The following is a 20,621-nucleotide window of genomic DNA, read 5'->3' as shown; positions in this document are numbered from 1 at the left end:
GATTCAACCCCTAGCCTGGGAACCTCCATATGCCGAGGGAGCGGCCCTAGAAAAGGCAAAAAGACAAAAAAAAAAAAAAAATTTTACGTTTCAAAAATTCTTTAATCCTAATCAGAGCCACTAGGTTGCCCAACCACAGCATGTGCCTTCACTTTGTGTTCTGTGAGAATGGAGTCCTGTGGAGTATGCCGTGCCCAGCTGTGTCCATTGGGCCCATTTCCCAATGTGACTTCGTTTGATTCTTAGAACAGCTGTCAGGTGATCAGGGCTGTTATAGTCCCACTTTACAGATATGGAAACCGAGGCCTAGACTGAAGGAAGATCTCCAGTTGCTTTTCGTAACTTCCATATTTATATAATTAATGTTTGGATTTTGGGCTATGGCTGCCATCTTTGGAGCTATGATATTTTCATTCTTTTTTTTTTTTTTTTTTTTTTTTTTTGCCTTTTCTAGGGCCGCATTCGGAGCATATGGAGATTCCCAGGCTAGGGGTCTAATCAGAGCTGTTGCTGCCGGTCTACAACAGAGCCACAGCAACGCGGGATCCGAGCCGCATTTGTAACCTACACCACAGCTCATGGCAACGCTGTATTCTTAACCCACTGAGCGAGACCAGAGATTAAACCCGCCACCTCATGGTTCCTTGTCGGATTCATTAACCACTACGCCATGACAGAACTCCTGTGATACTTTATTTCTGAAGAAGGCAGTGTTCCCATCTTCTTTAGGCAAAGAGGCAAAAAGATGACTCAGTCTTTCTTTCTTCCCTGCAGTGTGATGCAGTGAGTGTCCTGGAGAAGGAGCATGATTACAGGGACGAGCACTTTGACTTCATCCAGTCACACCTACGGAGGTTCTGCCTCCAGTGTATCCTTGGGGCGCTGTGTTGGGGCCCAGGGTCACAGGCTCCCCTCTGTGTGTGCTAATCCAGGCTTTCTCCAAATGCGGCATCCTCAAAGACATAAAGTATTGGGAGCTCCCTGGTGGTCCAGTTGTTACAATTCGGCACTTTCACTGCTGTGGCTCAGGTTCAATTTCTGATCTGGGAATTTAGATCCCACATCAAGCTGCTGCACACTACCACCAACAAAAACAGATATATATATATATATATATATATATATATATAAAACTTCCTGAATGCAGTCTTCTGCTAGGGAGAAATTGCATCTGTCTTTTTACTTTTTTAATTTTTACCGTGTTGGAATTTGAGGCCTAATAATTTGTGACTATTTTTGATTACCATTTACTTATTTATTGCATTTTCGGGCCACATATGCAGCATATGGAAGTTCCAGGGTAGAGGTCAAATCAGAGGTTCAACTGGGAGCCGATGCCTCAGCCACAGCAACATAGGATCCAAGCCATGTCTGTGACCTACACCACAGCTCTTAGGAGTGTTAGATCCCTGACCCACTGAGCGAGGCCAGGGATCAAACCTGCATCCTCATGGATAGTAGTAGGATTCACTGCTGCTGAGCTATATTGGGAACTCGATTACTTTTTATTTTTAATACTATACACTTGATAGGCTTTCCTGTTAAGAAGAAAGCCAGGAGTTCCCCTTGTGGCACAGTGGAAATGAATCCGGCTAGTATCCGTGAGGACACAGGTTCGATACCTGGCCTTGTTCAGTGGGTTAAGGATCGGGCATTGCTGTTAGCTGTAGTGTGGGTCACAGATGCAGCTCAGATCCTGTATTGCTGTGGCTGTGGCATAGGCTGGCAGGTGTAGCTCCAATTCAACCCTTAACCTGGAAACTTCATATGCCACACTTGTGGCCCTAAAAAGAAAAACCAAAACAAAAAACGAAGAAGCCGTTATGTGATAATTTTTCATTACCAAATTTTATTGTCTTGGATTTTTTTTTTTTTTTTTTGTCTTTTGAGGGCCGCACCTATGGCATATGGAAATTCCCAGGCTAGGAGTCCATCAGAGCTGCAGCTGCCAGCCTACACCACCGCCATAGCAATGCCAGATCCAAGCTGCACCTGCATCCTACACCACAGCTCATGGCAACACCAGATCCTTAACCCAAAGAGCAAGGCCAGGGATCAAACCCACATCTTCATGGATACTAGTCGAGGAGCCATGACGGAACTCCGGAAATATTTTTAAACTTTTTTTTGTAGAAAAGATTAGTTACATGATTGATTGATTGCTCTTTTTAGGGCTGCACCTGGCATATGGAGATTCCCAGGCTAGGGGTCTAATCAGAGCTATAGCTGCCAGTCTAAGCCACAGCCAAAGCAATGCCAGATCCCATCTGCATCTGCCACCAGCCATGTCTTGCAGCAGTGATGGATCCTTAATCCACTGAGTGAGGCCAGGGCTTGAACCTGTATCCTCATGAATACTACTCAGGCTTTTAATCTGCTGAGACAAAATGGGAACTCCCAGGATATGTTTTAGATGCTACAGGATCTCCTATGTGTTTATGTTTTGTTATGTTTTGTCTTTCCATGAGAGAGATGCTGTGTCAGCAGCTTTTTGAATTTGTTTCTATGAAAATCCAATAGCAGTTGGTGCCTTCGTCCCACACCCTGGGTGGAGGAGAAAAAGGATGGCTCCCACTACTTCCTTGGGGCCCTTTGGCTTGTCTAGCTCAGTGGCAGGTGCCACTAACACCTAGCTACCCATTTCTCATAAAAGGTGTGCTTGACTTAAGCATGTGTGAGCATCTCTCTGGGAAAGAATCTGTATAGGTTGGATATGCTGAGGGTTTCCCAGGACTAGCCTCAGACCCATCAGGTTGACTGCTAGGAAAGCAGTCTGATGGGCAGAAGACAACAGTTCACATGTTAAAAAATGAACTACATGGCCTGCTATCACATGCTTTACGCTTTTAACCTGGTTCATCTGTTGCTATTACCTTTTTCATTTTTAAAACTTTTAACACTTTCTGTTAATCATGTATTAATCAAAAACTGAACAACCCATGACTAGTACTTTGAGGATTGTGCTTGTATGTGTTTGCCTTTTTCTCCCCTGCAATGAATTGGTTTTCCTTAAGCAGATTGATTAGATGGAGCGGCCTTGATTTACACATCAGTGAAGGAAGAGAAAAACCTCGACTTGTTGTATAAGTACATTGTTCATAAAACATACGGTTTCCACTTTACCACGCCTGCCTTAGTTGTGGAAAAGGAAGCAGTTTTTATGTGAGTTCTTTATAGGTGATGCTTTCAAACTCTTCTTCCTTTTTTTGTACCCCAAGGCGTACGGGGTTCCCTGACCAGGAATCAGATCCGAGCCACAGTTCTCACCTATGCCACAGCTGTGGCAATGCTGGATCATTTAATCCACTGTGCTGGGCCAGGGATTGAACCTGCGTCCCGGCACTGCAGATATGCCACCAATCCCTTTGCACCATGTTGGGAACTCTTGTCAGATGCTTCTTTTTATGGTACATTTGCTCTTTACATTTTATCCTTCCAAGTAAGATGCCTCTGTCTCTGTCTTATGCAGCCAGCTTTCTCCTGCCCTGGGGCAAAATGCTTGGGGCTAGACCTCATAGGTACACCCTCCTTCCTTGCTCTGCTCCTTTCCAGATTACTTGCCATTCTACGTCCAGTCTGAGGGAAGTGGGTGGAGTGAGATCAGGGGTGCTGTCTTTTTTCTCTGAGAGCAAGTTGCCAAAACATTTTTGCCACTTATAATCAACTCAGGTAAAGATACTGGCTGAGGGAGGGAGTTGAAGTATAGAGAATGGGCGCTTTGGGGATCCTGAATATTTTCTGTTGAATCATCTGGTTTATTGGCATCCATTGGCAGGGATTACTGCACCCACCCTGGTGCCCCATCAGCTTGGATTTTAGCTGTACTGAACATTCTTTGTGTTTCTGGCATTTCATATTTTGCGAGCCACTGGGGCTATTTGTCCTGGGCAGAGACTTGTATACTTATTTGCCCGAATTTGCGTCATTCTCTTACAGGAGGATGACGAGTGTTATGGGTGTATAAATAAATGTTGAAGCTGTGGTCACTAAGATGTCTTGTGCTAGTAGATCAGTGTTTTCAGGCTTAAATAGCTTTTTTTTCTTTCTTTTCTTTTTTTTTTTTTTTTTTTTTTCCCGCTTTTTGGGGCCGCACCCTCAACATATGGAAGTTCGAGAGCTAGGGGTTGAATTGGAGCAGTAGCTGCTGGCCTACGCCACAGCCACAGCAACGCTGGATCCTTAACCCACTGAGCAAGGCCAGGGATCGAACCCGCATCCTCATGGATACTAGTTGGGTTCATAATGCACTGAGCCACAACAGGAACTCCTTAGATGTCCTCTTGACTTAAAAAAGAATTATAGTTCATTCGACAAATACTGAGCACCTCCTAGGTGACCAGGTTCTGTGCTGAGGACACAGAAATGAATGAGCTATGGTCCCTGCACATGGCATTGTAAGGGACACACACAGGCAAGAAGGGGTAGGGCAGTAATGGGATAGGAGGGGCAGTGTGGCAGGGAGACCAGAGGGGTGGTGCTGGAAGGAGAAATGGTGCGTGTGCCAGACAGGCCAGCAGGAATGGAAGGGCGGGAGGGACAGTCTACAAGGAGGCTGAAGGTGTGAAAGCCAAGAGCTCTTAGAGGACTGAAGAGGAGAGCCTCACTGGAAAAGGGCAGTTTCCAGACAGCAGGCTTAGAGACTTGGACTGATCTTAGAGAATTGTTGAGCGTGATCAGGCTGACACCAAACCTGCAAGCTTTCAGTGAGTGCTGTGCTTTTGGAGTCAGTCAGTACCCAAGTTACATGTGATCCTGAGGAGGAAGAGCTGGTGGGGTTCAGGGCTGGTCTGGAGTGGAGAAGAAGCTCAAAGCTTCTGAAGGTGACATGGGTCAGGACAGTATTTTGACCATGCTCTGTCCTTTTGCACCTTTGGTCCTATTGGTAGTTGCCTGTTGGGGAACCAGTGAAGTCAGCAGAGCCATTTGGGTGGAGCTCCCTGGCTGAGTACCTTCTTGGTTATAGAGCTGTGGTTCAGGAGTTGGAGTATGAAAGGCCTATGAGAACAATTGGTTACCATCTTTTAGAGCTTCTAAAATTCAAAACTATACCACGTCGAGCATTTTACAGTTGCTCCTTACTCTGGGCTGTTGCTTAACTTAATGGAACCTGGTGCCATTCTCCCCTGCAGTGTCAAGCTGGGCAGCATCCAGGTAGGATCCTTAAGAACTTGTGTCCTTCTGGTTTGAGGCCCAGGGTGGGTCTTACTACCCACCCCTCAGCTCCAGGGCACATATTCCCACATCAGTAAAATTAACCAATTCATAAGAAAACTTATCAGGAAGAGGAGTTTTCAGAGAAACAGCTCACAGGGGTGCCTCTATGCCAAAGCCCAAGAGAAACCATCCCATCTTGAGCTCTGTCCTCTGTGCAGCTCTGTATTCTCCACTCTGTTAGAACAGGGTCCTATTATGTCCTTGTTCTTCTGGGTGGAGTTGTGGAAAAGCTCTGAACACTTCCTGTGGGTCAGCGTGTATACTCAGTAGGATCTCACTTTGGCTCCTTCAGTCTGTGAACTCAGTATGGAGCAGGACCTGCAAGGTTGAGCTGATGGACTGTACCTGCAGGGAATAGTGGCTTGTCTGCCAAAAGGTACAAGCCAGTCCAAGCAACTAGAGACCAGATACTGTGGTAAAGGATGTCATTCTAGAGTGGGCTGAGTATTCTGTAAGGCAGTCCCAGGAAAAGCAAGTCAATCCCTATCTCTTTGCCTTTAGACCTGCAGGCTGGGACAATGAAAAGAAAATAGCTATTTTACATGAAAATTTCACAACTGTGAAACCAGAAGATGCATATGAAGACTTTATTGTGAAACCTCCTGTGAGAAAGGTACCCAAATCAATCACTTTAATAGGAGTTGTAAGTCGGGGTTTTTTTGTTTTGGGGGTGGGGGTTGCCTTTTTTTTTTTTTTTTTTTTTTTTTTTACGGCTGCACCCAGGGCATACGGAAGTTCCCAGGCTAGGGATTGAATCAAAGCCATAGCCAGCCCACGCTACAACCACAGCAATGGTAGATCTGCAGATCAGCCGTGTCTGCAGCTTACACCATAGCTCACGGGAACACCAGATCCTTAACCCAGGGCCAGGGATTGAACCCATATCCTCATGGGTACTAGTCAGGTTGTTTCCGATGCACCCCAGCAGGAACTCCCTAGGAGTTGTAGGTGTTTTTAATGGGAAAAGAAATAAGTCATACAATTGAAACATTGGGGGGGGGGGTAAAAAATAATCCAAGAACTTTAAAGAAAGTCTTTAGATTAAATCTGGTGTTAGGTAAATGGCTTCAGGCGGTGGAGCATGAATGATGGAGAGCCCCTGGATTACTGTTAATAGATCCTCCTTGCTCCTGTGAGCTCCTACAGACCATGATCTGGGAGGTTGGTATTGTTTAGAACCTTACCAGACTGAAAATGTCATTTGGCTACATGCCAACCCTGATCTTGGAACAGGATCTTTGCCAGGCTAGAAAAACTTAATTCTCCACAGTGACTCCCCAAACCCGTGTTGAGACACAAGCCCATGATTCTCCTTTCAGTGTGAACTTTGGCAGTTAGGGTGTTCTTGGCCGGTGACCACAGTCAAGTGTGTGTTGCTTCACTTCACAGCTAGTCCACGACAAAGAGTTGGCAGCTGAGGATGAGCAGGTGTTCCTAATGAAGCAACAGGTAAGACCAGTGAGGCCAGAGCAGAGCCCTTCTCGTGAGTGAAATGCCAGGTCCTAGGGCGAGGTTGGGGTACCACAGAGAGCTTTTGGGGACAAAGGATTGCTCTCACTTCTCCTGGTTCCCTCCTTTTTCTAGGATTGCTACTGAATAGGAGATCCCTGAGAGGATCCCCTGCCTGCTTGGCAGATTCTCCTACAGTGGTAGCCTTAGCAGTGTCTTAAGTACTCGATCTCTCTGGAAATTTAGGGGTTTTGGCATAGTGTTTTCCATGTTGACAGTTTGCCTACTATATGCCCTGACCTCCCTTCCATTATTTCCCATTGCCCCACACAACCCTGTCTGTCAAGGCAAGTGAGCTGATGCACACGTTGTTTGTGTGGGTGAGGAGAGTAACTTCCGAGGCTGACAGTTGAGAGTGCAGACCCAGTCGCACTTCGCTGTTGCACTAAAGACTCCTGTTTGACAAGTCACAGATGAGCAGGGATTGCTGATGGTTCTCTTGCCAACTTTTCCTCCTGTCTGAGCTCTCCATGCTTCTTTAGCTTCAGAACTGGTTACTGGGCAGCTTTTTTTTTTTCCCCCCCATCATACACCAAACTGGTTGAAATTTTTTGCATTTATAGTGTAGAATCTATGACTTGGTTGTTACTAACTGTGCCCTCTAGTGGGATGCTCAGAAGTAAGTATTTCTCTAGACCTTCGGTGTACTCTGCCTTGGTTAATGGCTGGTATATCCCTCTCTTTGCAGTCACTCCTTGCCAAGCAGCCAGCCACGCCCACAAGAGCCTCCGTGAGTACCTGAAACTAAACAGGGTCAAGGGCTAATGTTATGGGTTTCTTCAAACTTTCTATCGTTATTCATGAGAGCTTATGTTTGTATGGGCTTTTGTATTTTCAGAAGGAATTTGGTCTCCCTAAACGCCCAGGGCCAGGAACATGATAGGAACTCAGGAAATGTCTGATGAGAGAGTACAGCTCTGGGAGTTAAAGTGAACAGGCTTTGTTATCTTGATATCTCTTCTCTCAGGAGAAATTGGGATCTAAAAGGGATTGAGCTGAGCACAAACTCCTGTTCCTGCCACCCTTCTCTCTAGACTGTGAAAAATACCCTGCAGAAGCATGTCTTCATTTTTGGAGTATCTATTTTCTGTTATTTTTATGCCTGTGTGTGACTTGGGCTGGTTTTGGACTTAGGAATCCCCTGCAAGAGGACCCTCTGGCTCTCCAAGAACCCAGGGCCGGGGAGGGCCAGCCAGTGTGCCTAGTGCCTCCCCAGGCACGTCAGTCAAGAAGCCGGACCCAAACATCAAAAGTATGTATCCTCTCTCTTGGGAGAGTGGTTTAGTCCTGGGCCTCATTCCTGCTTTAGCGGCTGTTTAGCTGGATTTAGAAAGTGGAGAGTCACAGCAGCTGAGCTGTTTTCCCCAGGAAGGTCTCTTTCCACTTCCTCTCTCTTAGAGAGAGGGACCCCTATGGTTGGCAGAGATCAGGGCCTATTCCTTTCTTGGAATTGGGGCCCTTGCATCTGGCTTTGTATAAGACTTTGGTTAGGCCTCTCTGTATTCAGAGAAGAATACAGTGTAAGAAGTCACTTTAAAATGTGTATTTTTAGTTCTCAGTTATGTTTCTCATTAAGATTACATTATTACCATTTATGAATTGTCATTATTTTGTCACGCTCAATTACTTACTAGTTTAAGTAGCCCATAGCCAAGTGACTTACTACCCAAAGATGCTGGCTGCAGTAAAACCCTCAAAATTGTATTTAATTCTTGCATGTTCAGTAACTGTCTTCCATTCTGAATGAGAACTTTTCACAGCAGCTTTGTAATGTTATGGGCTTATGAAACTTTGCGAACACTGCTTCATGGACAGGAGATGATGTGAAACACAAGTTATCTATCATGCCTCTGAACAGGTGGGAAACCTAAACGGGTTTCCATTTATTAATTATGCTAACATGTAATTTGCCTAAGCAGTGGTAGGACATAACACTTAGTCAGTGCATGTGCTTAGCATACTAGGAAGCCACAAATGGATAATTCCAAACTGAAAAGTAGTTTGCTGTTGTTTTATTGAGTCATCCAGTTTGTATGATTCTTTTTTACTTAATGTTTCCCCAGATAATGCAGCAAGTGAAGGGGTGTTGGCCAGCTTCTTCAACAGTCTGTTGAGTAAAAAAACAGGCTCACCTGGAAGCCCTGGTGCTGGTGGCGTGCAGAGCACAGCTAAGAAGTCAGGTACTGAAGGGCCCCCAGAAGACTTCTGACCCTTGTGGTCAAGGGGTGCTGCAAGGTGGGATGGCAGACAGGAGTGTCTGCTTTCACTTGACCTTTAGAACCTCGATGTTCTGAACAGGTTTCCCCTTTATACGGAGCAGTATATTATATAGGAGCATTACCTTATTAGTGTGCTTGTTCCCTTGGCACAATGAAGGGGGGATTTAGATATATTCAAGTTCTTAGGAACTGACTGTTTGATGATTTGAGGTAGATCCTAAACCATACATGCCCCTAGAGAAGCTCTTCTATTGGAAGTCATGGTCTAGAGTGTGATATTTTATTCTATTTCATTTTCTGTGTTGCTCTGTAAGGATTTTGTTCACTCAGCTACTCCTGGTCTTTCACGAGCTGCCTGTGAACCTTCACTGTTTCACTGGGAAATTGTCATTTTCTCCTCCATGAAGCTCCCCGCCTTGTCACACATACACCTCTCTGTAGCAGCCCATCCGTCTGTTCTTCCATCTGGGCAGGTGGGGCAGTTCTACATCCTGGAGGTCCCTGAAACAAAAGAACCAACCAAGTTCCTTGGGAATTACACATTTTCTCAGGAAGCTTGAGGCCATTTCAAAAGGGTTTTAGTTTTCCATTGGCTATAAGGAATGTTAATACAGTGTTTTTCCTAATTGGTATTTTCCGATCAAAGGAGGCCCTCAGGAAATCTCTCCATCCTTAGGTCAACCTGGGCCTTCAAGGGCTCTTGAGTGCTAGGAGACTTAGAGTCTGGTCTGGTCTGGTGGCCCAGACTGTAAACTGGTATTCCCTGGGAAGAAATAGGGGTTGTTTCTAGGGCACACTTAGTATTAGACGACAAAAAACATGTGCACCAGCTTTGTGCAAAGTTGAAATGGCCAGCCTTCATCTTACTGAAATACAGTGTTTCCAGGATGTCCACGTGAGTTGTGATTAGAAGCAAAACACAAACATCTGTGTTTCTGAGGCATAGAAGGTTTGCTGCATGCCAGAAACTCCAGTACCACCTCTAGGAAGTTGATGATGAGAACACGTAAGGTTGGGGTTGGGTCGTGAGAGGGTTTTTAGGAAGGCTTTTGTGTTTGGTACAAAAGCATCCTCAGGCAGGGGGCAGTAATGCAGTCAGGGAGCACAGACGTGACATTTAGAATTTAGAAGGGCTGAGTTGGAGTCTGTCCTCCTTATAATCATTGCAATGAAAAAAGGCTTTCCTCATTCTCTTTTTTTTTTTTTTTTTAATCTTTTTAGGGCCATACCCACTGCACATGGAGGTTCCCAGGCTAGAGGTCGAATCAGAGCTATAGCTGCTGGCCTATGCCACAGCTACAGCAACAGCAATACCAGATCCGAGCCATGTCTGTGACCTACACCACAGCTCACGGCAATGCCTGATCCTTAATCCACTGAGCGAGGCCAGGGATTGAACCTGCGTCCTCATGGATACTAGTCAGATTTCTTTCTGCTGAGCCATGACAGGAACGCCAGGCTTTCCTCATTCTTATCAAGGTTATTATCACCACAAATGACTATAGAAGTCTGAATAATTTTAAATGTTTCTTTGAAATAATTCTCATCTCATCACTCCTGTTTTTTGGGTTTTTTTTTTTTTTCTCTTAAGGACAAAAGACTGTGTTGACAAATGTTCAGGAAGAACTGGATAGAATGACTCGAAAACCAGACTCCATGGTAACAAACTCTTCAACAGAAAATGAAGCCTGATCCTCCTTAAAAAGTGCATATGTAAAATGACCAAATAACTATGTATATTGATCTGCTCTAAGACCAGGATTTTTCTGATATGGCACATGCTATCAGTTTTTTGGGGCAGGGGAGATGAACTTAAAAAAAAAAAATACTTCATTGGCTTGTCTGAGTGTGAAATGCACATTTAGAAAGGTTATGTGTCAGACCCCTTTGTGAAGGATAACCCTTGGACTCTCAGGCATGTGGCTCTCTTGTGGGCAGCAAGTTCAGCTGGGCTTCTTGAGGCGAGGAAGATGGATGGAGAGAAAGAGGGCCCGCTTCCTCTCAGGATGGAGCAAATGAGACCAGGAAGTCATTGATGGTGGCTAGTGTGACCAGTTGCATGTTAACAGATTCACTTGTTCATGGGAAGCAGACTAAGTAGCAGAAAGTCCAGGAAAGAGAAAGACTGAAAGGAGGAAAGAGAGAAGTGTTGATGGGGGAGCTGAACGTTGCAGGAGTGGAAGAGGAGATAAGCAGTGTTAGTAAATACCGTGTGTTCAGTAGAAATTGAATAATCATTTTTAAGACTTAAAATCAGAAGCATTTCCAAACTAAAAACTAAGCAAAATGGGAATTGGACTTGCTGTAAATGCATTTTTAACTTATGAAAGAAAGTTTGGGGGGCGTCCCTGAGTCAGGTGGAGCTGATGTTGGGGGTGGGAAGGATGACAGCAGCCCAGGACTCATGTGCTTGGCCCAGGCCATGTCCTCAGTGAGAGGTGTTGGGCTCCACGCATGTGCATCGTGGGGTAGTCAGTCAACATGGGGTGTGTTTAAAGTCAGCAGTTACAAAATTAGTTTACTTCGAATTGTGTTTTCTAAATAGCTTCTGCTTTTTTTTTTTTTTTTTAATTTAATTTTTTTTTAAACTACCACAGGCTGGCCTACTAGTAGAGAATGGGTGACCAACCTCTCATTTTACCTTAATGCAGTGCTCTACAGAACGTTCGAGGGAGGTTTTTGATGTAACTGCACTCTGATTAATTGGCTTACACCAATCCCTGCCTTACGGTCAGTGGAAACCTTCGTGAAGTTCCATTGATGTGAAAGGGCCTTGTCCTAGCTCCCTGGTCTGATCAGTGCTATCAGATGAACAAATAAGTGTGAATGTTTTATATTGAAAATGGAAATGATACATTTCTCTTGTTTTATGTTTTTCATGAGCTGTAGCATTTTTTTCTTATGGAAATAAGTGTTTCAGATGTCTCCATTTAGGGCAGATTCATGTACATTGTCATGTCATACCACCATCCTAGACGTGACTTCTGTGGATTTGAAATGGCACTTTTAATTTTATATATGACACAAAACATTGAAATGTAAACACTACCATTAATTTAATGTATAAAACATTTGTTGTCAAACCAAGGGAAAAGCCACAGTTCACTTATGTGGAGTTTACTTTTTTTTTTATATGAATGTTTGTTGTACTGTGTCTGAGTATAACTTCCCTAATGTCATTACTTTTACATACCAGATCTAACTGACCACTAACAGTACTGGGCATAACTTACTATCCTATGTTACATAACAAAACTCTAAGACTGTCTTGAATTGCTTTTTTGTAAAGGTCTGAACACTGTTAAGGAGAAAGCTGAGTATTTACTTGCCTTTCTGATGAACATAAAAATGTGTTTTTTATGCCAGTTTTATTGTTGAAAATACATACCCCCTTAAAAAAATTTTTTTTAAATGTATTGTGGCTTTCAATTACCAGATTGTCCAGGTAATGACAGTAAATTGACGTGAAGTAATAGTTGTGATATAATGACCAATAGATGCCAAACAGCTTGTGGCCACACTCATGATGGGGTCACTTAATCCCTCTGTAGCAGCTGTCAAGGGGTGGCAGGCACAAAAAGAGTGACCTTAGAAATAAGAGTTCTTCAAAAGGCACATGCCTGTGAGGGATACAATGTGATTTTAAATTTTAATGCAAAACTCTACTTTCTGTTTATTTTTTTATCATTTAAACTGATAAGCACTTTTTGTGTCAATATAAAATGTTCTAAAACCGAAGAAATGCTAAGACACCTGTCTTGTGAAGGAAGACACATGTGTCTCTCCTGACGAGTGGATTCTCCTAGGATCAGAAGAAACTGAGGCATAGTGTCATGTGCTCAGTAGTTGCCAAAGTCTACCAACTTTGGGGAGCTGCAGGGTTCTCTTTAGGGGGGTGGGAGGAGGGGACATATTTTTGGTTATTTGGGGGTTTTCAAGCATTGGAACCAAAGGCCAAACAATAAACAGCCTTTACTTTTTAAAGTAAAATTCATTTTATTTGCAGAATACACTTGTATGGTAGACTATTAAAGATAATTTTATGACTGTTTTTACACGTTATAGTGGTTACATCTGCTGTTTGTCTTTAAAATAGAAAAATCAAAGAAATAAACCCAATCTTGAAGATATGGCCACAATAAAGGCCATGAATTGGTCTTTCATAAAAATGCAACGGGTATGCTGCTAGAATTATTTAATTTTGTTTGCACTTTTTTTTTTTGATTGGCATTTTTAAACCAGTATTTAAACTGAAGATGTGTTTTATTAGTTTAACAAAGTTGAAGGTGACTGCTCTGTACATCATGACCTTAACAATGTTGATGCTGTAAGTGAAAGTTCACTGTTGTCTCTATACTAAGTTTATTGGTGTTTTTAACTTAAAATTAGGACTACAGATTATTTCCCCACCAGCCTTAGTCCAGGGGTGTGGCTCTGTCCGGATGCAGTATGCAGTCATGTGGAACCTTGCTTTCTAGTGCTGGAAAAGAAGATGTCTCTAATTACTGGCTTCAATAAACATGAATCCAGACTGCTTACAATTTTTGGTGGCTTTCTTTATGATAAATCATCCCACTGGAGATAACATTAAATTACCTGCTAATCATATAGGGTATCTTCCATGTAGCTAAAAATGTACACCTCTCGCTTGAAATTATTAGGAATTCTGTTAAAGAAAAAGCATTCAAAGCCATATTTTGAGCTATGTGGAGTTCCAGGCTATAGATAAAATTTAAGAGGTGAGTAGTTCATCATTTTTTCTGGCCTCTTAGATAATTTTTTTTCTTTCTTTTTAGGACCATACTCACAGCATATGGAGGTTCTCAGGCTGGGGGTCGGATTGGAACTGCAGCTGCCAGCCTACATCACAGCCACAGCAATGCAGGATGTAAGCCCCATCTTCGAGCTACACTGCAGCTTGTGGCAGTGCCAGGTTCTTAACCCACTGAACGAGGCCAGGGATCAAACTCACGTCCTCACAGACACTATGTCAGGTTCTAACCCACTGAGCCACAATGGGAACTCCTCTTAGATAAATTTTTTATTGTATGAATTGGGCTGAGAAGTTTTCACTTAATTTGAAAGCCTTGAGGACTCAGACATTTCAGAGCAACTGTAACATAATGCTTCTCACCTACTAAAATAGGCAATAGTGGAATTCCCACTGTTGCACAGTGGGTTAAAAGTCCACCTGCAGTGGCTCAGGTTGCTGTGGGGGCACGGGTTAAACCCTCAGCCCAGTGCAGTGGGTTAAAGGATCCAGCATTGCCACAGCTGCAACATAGGTCACAGCTGTGCCTCAAATTCAGTTCCTGTCCTGAGAACTTTGATATGCCATGTGTGTGACCATCAAAAAAAAAAAAAAAAAAAAAACAGATACTTTATATTAGAGACGAGTTGTGTTTCTGATATTACCCTCACTTTAAGCATGTTGAATTTTCTATCCTTTGAAGATGAGTTATGGAGTTCCTGTCATTGCTCAGCAGTAATGAACCTAACTAGGATCCATGAGGATGCAGGTTTGATCCCTGTCCCTGCTCAGTGGGTTAAAGGATCCAGTGTTGTCGTGAACCATGGTGGAGAGTTGCAGGCGCAGCTTGGATCTGGCATTGCTTCGGCTGTGGCATAGGCCAGCAGCTGTAGTTCTGATTTGACCCCTAACCTGGGAACTTTTTAGGTGTAACCCTAAAAAGAAAAAAAAAAGGTACTATATAAATTTTCTTCCCGTTCCCAGGCCACGGCAGTGACCTGAACCACAGCGGAGATAACACTGGATCCTTAACCTACTGTGCCACCAGGGAAACTCCTTCACTTTTAAATATATTAGATGAGTCCAGGCCAGTTGTCTCAGAAAATCCTACAATCTAGATTCGTTTTCACTTTTCCTCATGATTTAATTCAGGTTAAACATTTTCCGTAGGAATGCTACATAAGTTATAAATGTTTCAGTACCTCACATCAGGTTGTCCATGTATTGGTGATTCTGGGTTTGAGTGCTTGGGGTTTTTTTGTTTTGTTTTGTTTTTGTTTTGTCTTTTTTCCTTTTCTGGGGCCGCACCCACGGCATATGGAGGTTCCCAGGCTAGGGGTCCAATCGGAGCTGTAGCCGCCGGCCTACACCACAGCCACAGCAACGAGGGATCCAAGCTGAGTCTGTGACCTAAACCACAGCTCACGGCAACGCCAGATCCTTAACCCACTGAGCAAGGCCAGGGATCAAACTGGCAACCTCATGGTTCCTAGTCGAATTTGTTAACTATTGTGCCACAACAGGAACTCCTTGAGTGCTTGGTTTTAAGGTTCTGTCCCCCATATCTATCAAACTGGGGTGATACCATTGAAGATCTTGGATTTCAGCCACCTATTACACTATTATTTTTTTTATCTTTTTATTTATTTATTTTTAGGGCTGCACCTGCAGCATATGGAAGTCCCTGAGCTAGGGGTCAAATAGGAGCTGCAGCTGCTGGCCCCACCATTGCCATAGGAACGCAGAAAGCCACACCTGCCGTCTACGCCTCAGCTTGCAACACCAGGTGGTTAACCCACTGAGCAAGGCCAGAGATCAAACCCACTTCTTCATGGTACTAGTCAGTTCTTATGCTGAGCCACAGCAGGAACTCCCTACACATTATTTATAGCATCCACTGATGATCCTTAACTAAATCAGTTATCACTTTAGTTCTTGGGGTTTTTTCCAGCTGCGCTCATGGCTTATGGGAGTTCCCAGGCCAAGGATCAAAGCCAAGCCACAGCTGTGACCTATGGCACAGCTATGGCAATGCCGGATCCTTAACACTCTGCTCCACAAGAGAACTCCTACAGTTTTGTCTTTGTAGGGCCGCACCTGAAGCATATGGAGGTTCCCAGGCTAGGGGTCTAATGGGAACTGCAGCCACTGGCCTACACCACAGCGCAGCAATGACAGATCCGAGCCAAATCTGCGACCTGCGTACACCACAGCTCTCGGCAATGCTGGATCCTTAACCCGCTGAGCGAGGCCAGGATCGAACCCGAAACCTCATGGTTCCTATTGGATTTGTTTCCACTGCACCATGACGGGAACTCCCAGTTTTGTTGTTTAAATTCAAAGTTTTAAAAAACTTTAAAACCTTAAAAAGAAAAAAAGCTGAAATTTTTATGGTCTAATAACTTTTTTCTTTTTTTTTCTTTTTAGGGCCACATCTGTGGCATATGGAAGTTCCCAGGCTAGGGGTTGAATCAAAGCTGCAGCTGTTGGCCGACTCCACAGCCACAGCAATGCGGGATCCAAGCTGCCTCTGCGACCTGCACAACTTGAGGCGACCTGCACAACTTGAGGCAATGCCAAATCTCTAACCCACAGATCAAGGCCAGGGATCAAACCCATGTCATGATGGATACTATGTGCGGTTCCTAATCTGCTGAGCCACAACGGAAACGCCTAACTCATCCTTCGTGATGCTTAAATTGTTCCAGATTTGATGAGTGGGAGTCTATTCCTCCAGCTGTGTCCTTTTTTTCCATTTTGTTTGAGATATAATTCACAAAATAAATTTTATAATTTTGTGTATTCACTACATTGAGCACCCATTGCCACCATCAAACTCCAGAACATTTCCATCCCTCCAAAAAGAAACTCCGTACCTGTTAGTCTCAATTCTACCCTCACCCCATTCCTAGCAACCACACATCTTTCTATCTTTATGGATTTGCCTATTCAGAGATTTTCCATGAGTGGAATCATACAATATGTGACCTTTTGTCTGGCTTTTGTTTAGCATGTTTTCCAGGTTTATCCATATTATAACATGTATCAGTATTTCATTCCTTTTTATGACTGAGTAGTGTCTCATTGCATGGAAAACCATATGTATCTGTTCATCAGTTGATACATGTTTGGGTTATCGCCAATTGTTGCTTATTATGAATAAGGTACTGTGAACATGTATATATAACTTTTTATGTAAACATTTTTTTTTTTTTTTTGTCTTTTCAGGGTCACACCCACAGCATATGGAGGTTCCCAGGCTAGGGGTCAAATCAGATCTGCAGCTGCCAGCCTACGCCACAACTACAGCAACTCGGGGTCCGAGCCACGTCTGTGACCTACACCACAGCTCACAGCAATGCTGGATCCTTAACTCGCTGAGCAAGGCCAGGGATCGAACTGTGTCCTCATGGATACTAATAGAGTTTGTTAACCTCTAAGCCATGACAAGAACTCTTTAAACACATGTTCTTTTGTCAGATATCTAGAAGGAGAAGTGCTAGGTCATATGGTAATTCTATTTTGGCAGATAATATTTTTATACGGCATTGGAATCATTTTGCCTTCCTGTTGGTGATGTATAATGTTCCTTCTCCGTACCTTGGCAACATTTGTTTTCTGGGAGTTTTTTGTTTGCTTTAACTACACCTGTCCTAGAGACTGAAATATTATTTTGGTGACTAGTGATGTTGACTGTCGTTTCAGGCAATTATTGGCTATTTACATGTCCTTTTTTTTTTTTTTTTTTTTTTTTTTTTGTCTTTAGGGCCTCACCCGAGGCATGTGGAGGTTCCTCTAATCAGAGCTGTAGCCACCAGGCTACGCCACAGCAACACCATATCCAAGCCACATCTTCGATCTACACTACACCTCACGGCAACGCCGGATCCTTAACCCACTGAGCGAGGCCAGGGATTGAACCTGCAACCTCATGGTTCCCAGTCAGATTTGTTAACCACTAAGCCATGACGGGAACTCCTTACATGTCTTCTTAGGAGAGATGTCTATTCTGATCTCCTGTGCACTTTAAAATTACTTGTCTGGAGTTCCCGTTATGGCTCAGTGGTTAATAAATCCGACTGGGAACCATGAGGTTGCGGGTTCCATCCCCGGCCTCGCTCAGTGTGTTAAGGATCTGGCATTGCCATGAGCTGTGGTATAGGTTGCAGACGAGGCTCAGATCTGGCATTGCCGTGGCTGTGGTATAGGCCAGCAGCTATAGTTCCGATTAGAACCCTAGCCTGGGAACTTCCATATGCTGCAAGTGCAGCCCTAGAAAAGACAAAAATTTAAAAAAAAAATTGTCTTGTTGTTTAGCTGTAAGAGTTCTTTATATTCCAAATACTAGACTCGTAGATACAGCTGTATCCTTTTGACTTGCTCCCATTATTCTTTGAGCATTTCCCTACTTGCTGGCACAGAAAGATGTTCCAAACTTACCTTGTATATCCTCTGCCTCTGACCTGGAATCAGCCATTTTCCCAAGTCCTGGCTCCTTTTAGTGGGGATTGGTATTTAGAAACCAAGATCTGGACTGTCGCCATGCTTAATGCGACTGGGTGCTGTTGCCTTTCAGCACTTTCAGTGGACATACAATATATGTGGACATAGAATATGTACTTTTTCACTTAACATTACCTAAAAGATGGGAGTTGCTGCTGTGGTATAGTGGGTTAATGATCCAGCTTGTCTCTATGGCATTGCTTGTTTGGTTCCCAGTGCCTCGCAATGGGCATCTGTAGATTACACCTGCAGTTTGGATTCGATCTCTGGCCTGGGAACTTCCATGTGCCGTAAGTACAGCCAAAAAAAAAACCAAAACACCACAAAACATTGCCTAAAAGTTGTTTTCTATCAGTTCAGTTTATTATTCTTGTTTATTGCTGTATAGTATTCTTACTTATGGCTGCATAACTTGATTATGTGGATGTACTGTAGTTTATTCAACCATTTTCCTAGAGAGAGACATTTAGGACATTTCCAATCTTTTGTTTTTATGTAATGATGCAGTGAATAACCTTGTGCATTGTTGCTTTTATTTGCAGAGATTCATCTTCAGGGTAAATTCCTAGCAGTAATTGTCAAAAGGCAAATGTAGTGTTTGTTAGATATTATGAAAATACCTTACATAAAGATCACATCGGAGTTCCCATCGTGGCGCAGCGGAAAGGAATCCGACTAGGAACCTTGAGGTTGTGGGTTTCAATCCCTGGCCTTGCTCAGTGAGTTAAGGATCCAGCGATGCCGTGAGCTGTGGTGTAGGTCACAGACATGGCTGAGATCCTGTGTTGCTATGGCTCTGGCGTAGGCTGGCAGCTGTAGCTCCAGTTAGACCCCTAGCCTGGGAACCACCATATGCTGCAAGTGTGGCCCTGAAAAATGAAACAAAACCAAAAAATCACATCATTCTGTGCACTTACTAGCAGTTGTAGAAATTAGCTCATTATATTTTGCCTTAAAATTGAGTTTAGGAAGTTTGGTGAATACTTTCTTTGGGGATTACTTTATTTGATGATATTAGCGATAACATTGTAATTGGCAAACATTTTGAGATTTCTATATACCAGTGACTCTTCTAGATGTTGTGTATAAATTGACTTAAGGAGTTCCCATCGTGGCTCAGTGGTTAACGAATCCAACTAGGAACCATGAGGTTGCAGGTTCGATCCCTGGCCTCGTTCGGTGGGTTAAGGATCCAGCGTTGCCATGAGGTGTAGGTTGCAGATGTGGCTCAGATATGGTGTTGCTGTGGCTGTGGCATAGGCTAGAGGCTACAGCTTAGATTGGACCCCTAGCCTGAAAACCTCCATATGCTGCGGGTGCAGCCCTGGAAAAGACAAAAAAGACCAAAACCAAAAAAAACCAAAAAAAAAGATTTAATCCTTACAACAACTCCGTGAGGCAAGTACTACTATCATCTCCATTTTAGTTTCCAGGTGAGAAAGCTAAGCATGATTAAGCCAGGCCTAGGGTGAGACCCAAGATTTGAACCCAAGCAGCAGTGCTATGCTGGTATTCATTGTAGTCATTTTTTATTTTTATTTTTTGGTCGTTTCAGGGCCGTACCTACAGCATATAGAGGTTCCCAGGCTAGAGGTTGAGTCGGAGCTGTAGGCCCCGGCCTACACCACAGCCACAGCAACACCATATCTGAGCCATGTCTGCAACCTACACTACACCTCCCGGCAATGCCAGATCCTTAAGCCACTGAGTGAGGCCAGGGATCAAACCTGCATCCTCATAGATGATAGTCAGATTCATTCCCTCTGAGCTACGATGGGAATGCCATCATTGTACTCATTTTTAAAGCAGGAAAATAAAAGCAATAGAAAGCGTCTTCATCTGTGACCTCAAGCACACGTGGTGTTCCTGTTTAGCCTTTTTCCTTTTTTGTCCTGGATGGAGGAGTCATTCTTGTTAGGTGGGGGAGAATGGCAGAGGATGTACCAGAGGGAAAGTATACAGTATACTTATGCAAAAGGGGAACAGGACCATGGTCACAGTGACTTTGCTAAGAAAGGCAGGTAGGTTGGGGTGTCTGCTGCTCTTCTTAGAAGAATCTCTGCCTCTTAACGCATGAATGCCTTTGGGGGTCGCCTGTGGTAAGGGTTCTTCGCAAGCCCTGAGATGTAGGCCTTCACTGCTACAGATGTTCCTGAATGTACATGTGAGGCCAGCCTGCCTGTTCACCTGCCTGCGGGCTTCCCACACGCTGCCGGCCCACTCTGGTCTCCGTCTCCTGCCACCTCTGGAGCCTGTGGACAGAGGCAGCTGGAATGTAGGGGAGGGTATGTGCTCCAGTGGCTTCCAATCCTGGTGCTTCCTCTGGCCTTACAGAAGTCTCATTACTTTTGAATCAGGTAAGTACAATTGACACAGATGAAGAATTGATCAAAAAGTAGAATAAGAAAACAACCACAATTGGGGAA

General features: G+C 43.8%; 2 protein-coding genes across 3 annotated transcripts in view; both read left to right on the top strand.

The window, feature by feature from the left end:
* Positions 1-13,483, top strand: part of DYNC1LI2 (dynein cytoplasmic 1 light intermediate chain 2) — a 29,616-nt gene extending 16,133 nt beyond the window's left edge. The window contains exons 6-13 of one of the 2 annotated variants that reach the window (XM_021093420.2): positions 775-868; positions 3,027-3,162; positions 5,716-5,827; positions 6,604-6,663; positions 7,412-7,453; positions 7,858-7,975; positions 8,787-8,958; positions 10,534-13,483. In XM_021093420.2, coding sequence (XP_020949079.1) covers positions 775-868; positions 3,027-3,162; positions 5,716-5,827; positions 6,604-6,663; positions 7,412-7,453; positions 7,858-7,975; positions 8,787-8,932 — 708 coding nt within the window. In that variant the 3' untranslated portion in view covers positions 8,933-8,958; positions 10,534-13,483. 2 annotated transcript variants of the gene reach the window in all.
* The window catches only part of TK2 (thymidine kinase 2), a 1,024,677-nt gene that overhangs the window by 822,227 nt on the left and 181,829 nt on the right, over positions 1-20,621 (top strand). The window lies entirely within an intron of this gene.

This window comes from Sus scrofa, chromosome 6, assembly GCF_054392235.1.
Source record: "Sus scrofa isolate SSC_HxYL_T2T_F1_AM1 chromosome 6, Sscrofa_HxYL_maternal_Yorkshire_Landrace_v2.0, whole genome shotgun sequence".
NCBI lineage: Eukaryota > Metazoa > Chordata > Mammalia > Artiodactyla > Suidae > Sus > Sus scrofa.
The sequence above is the reverse complement of the archived record's forward strand: the minus strand, read 5'-3'. Positions and strand labels throughout refer to the sequence as shown.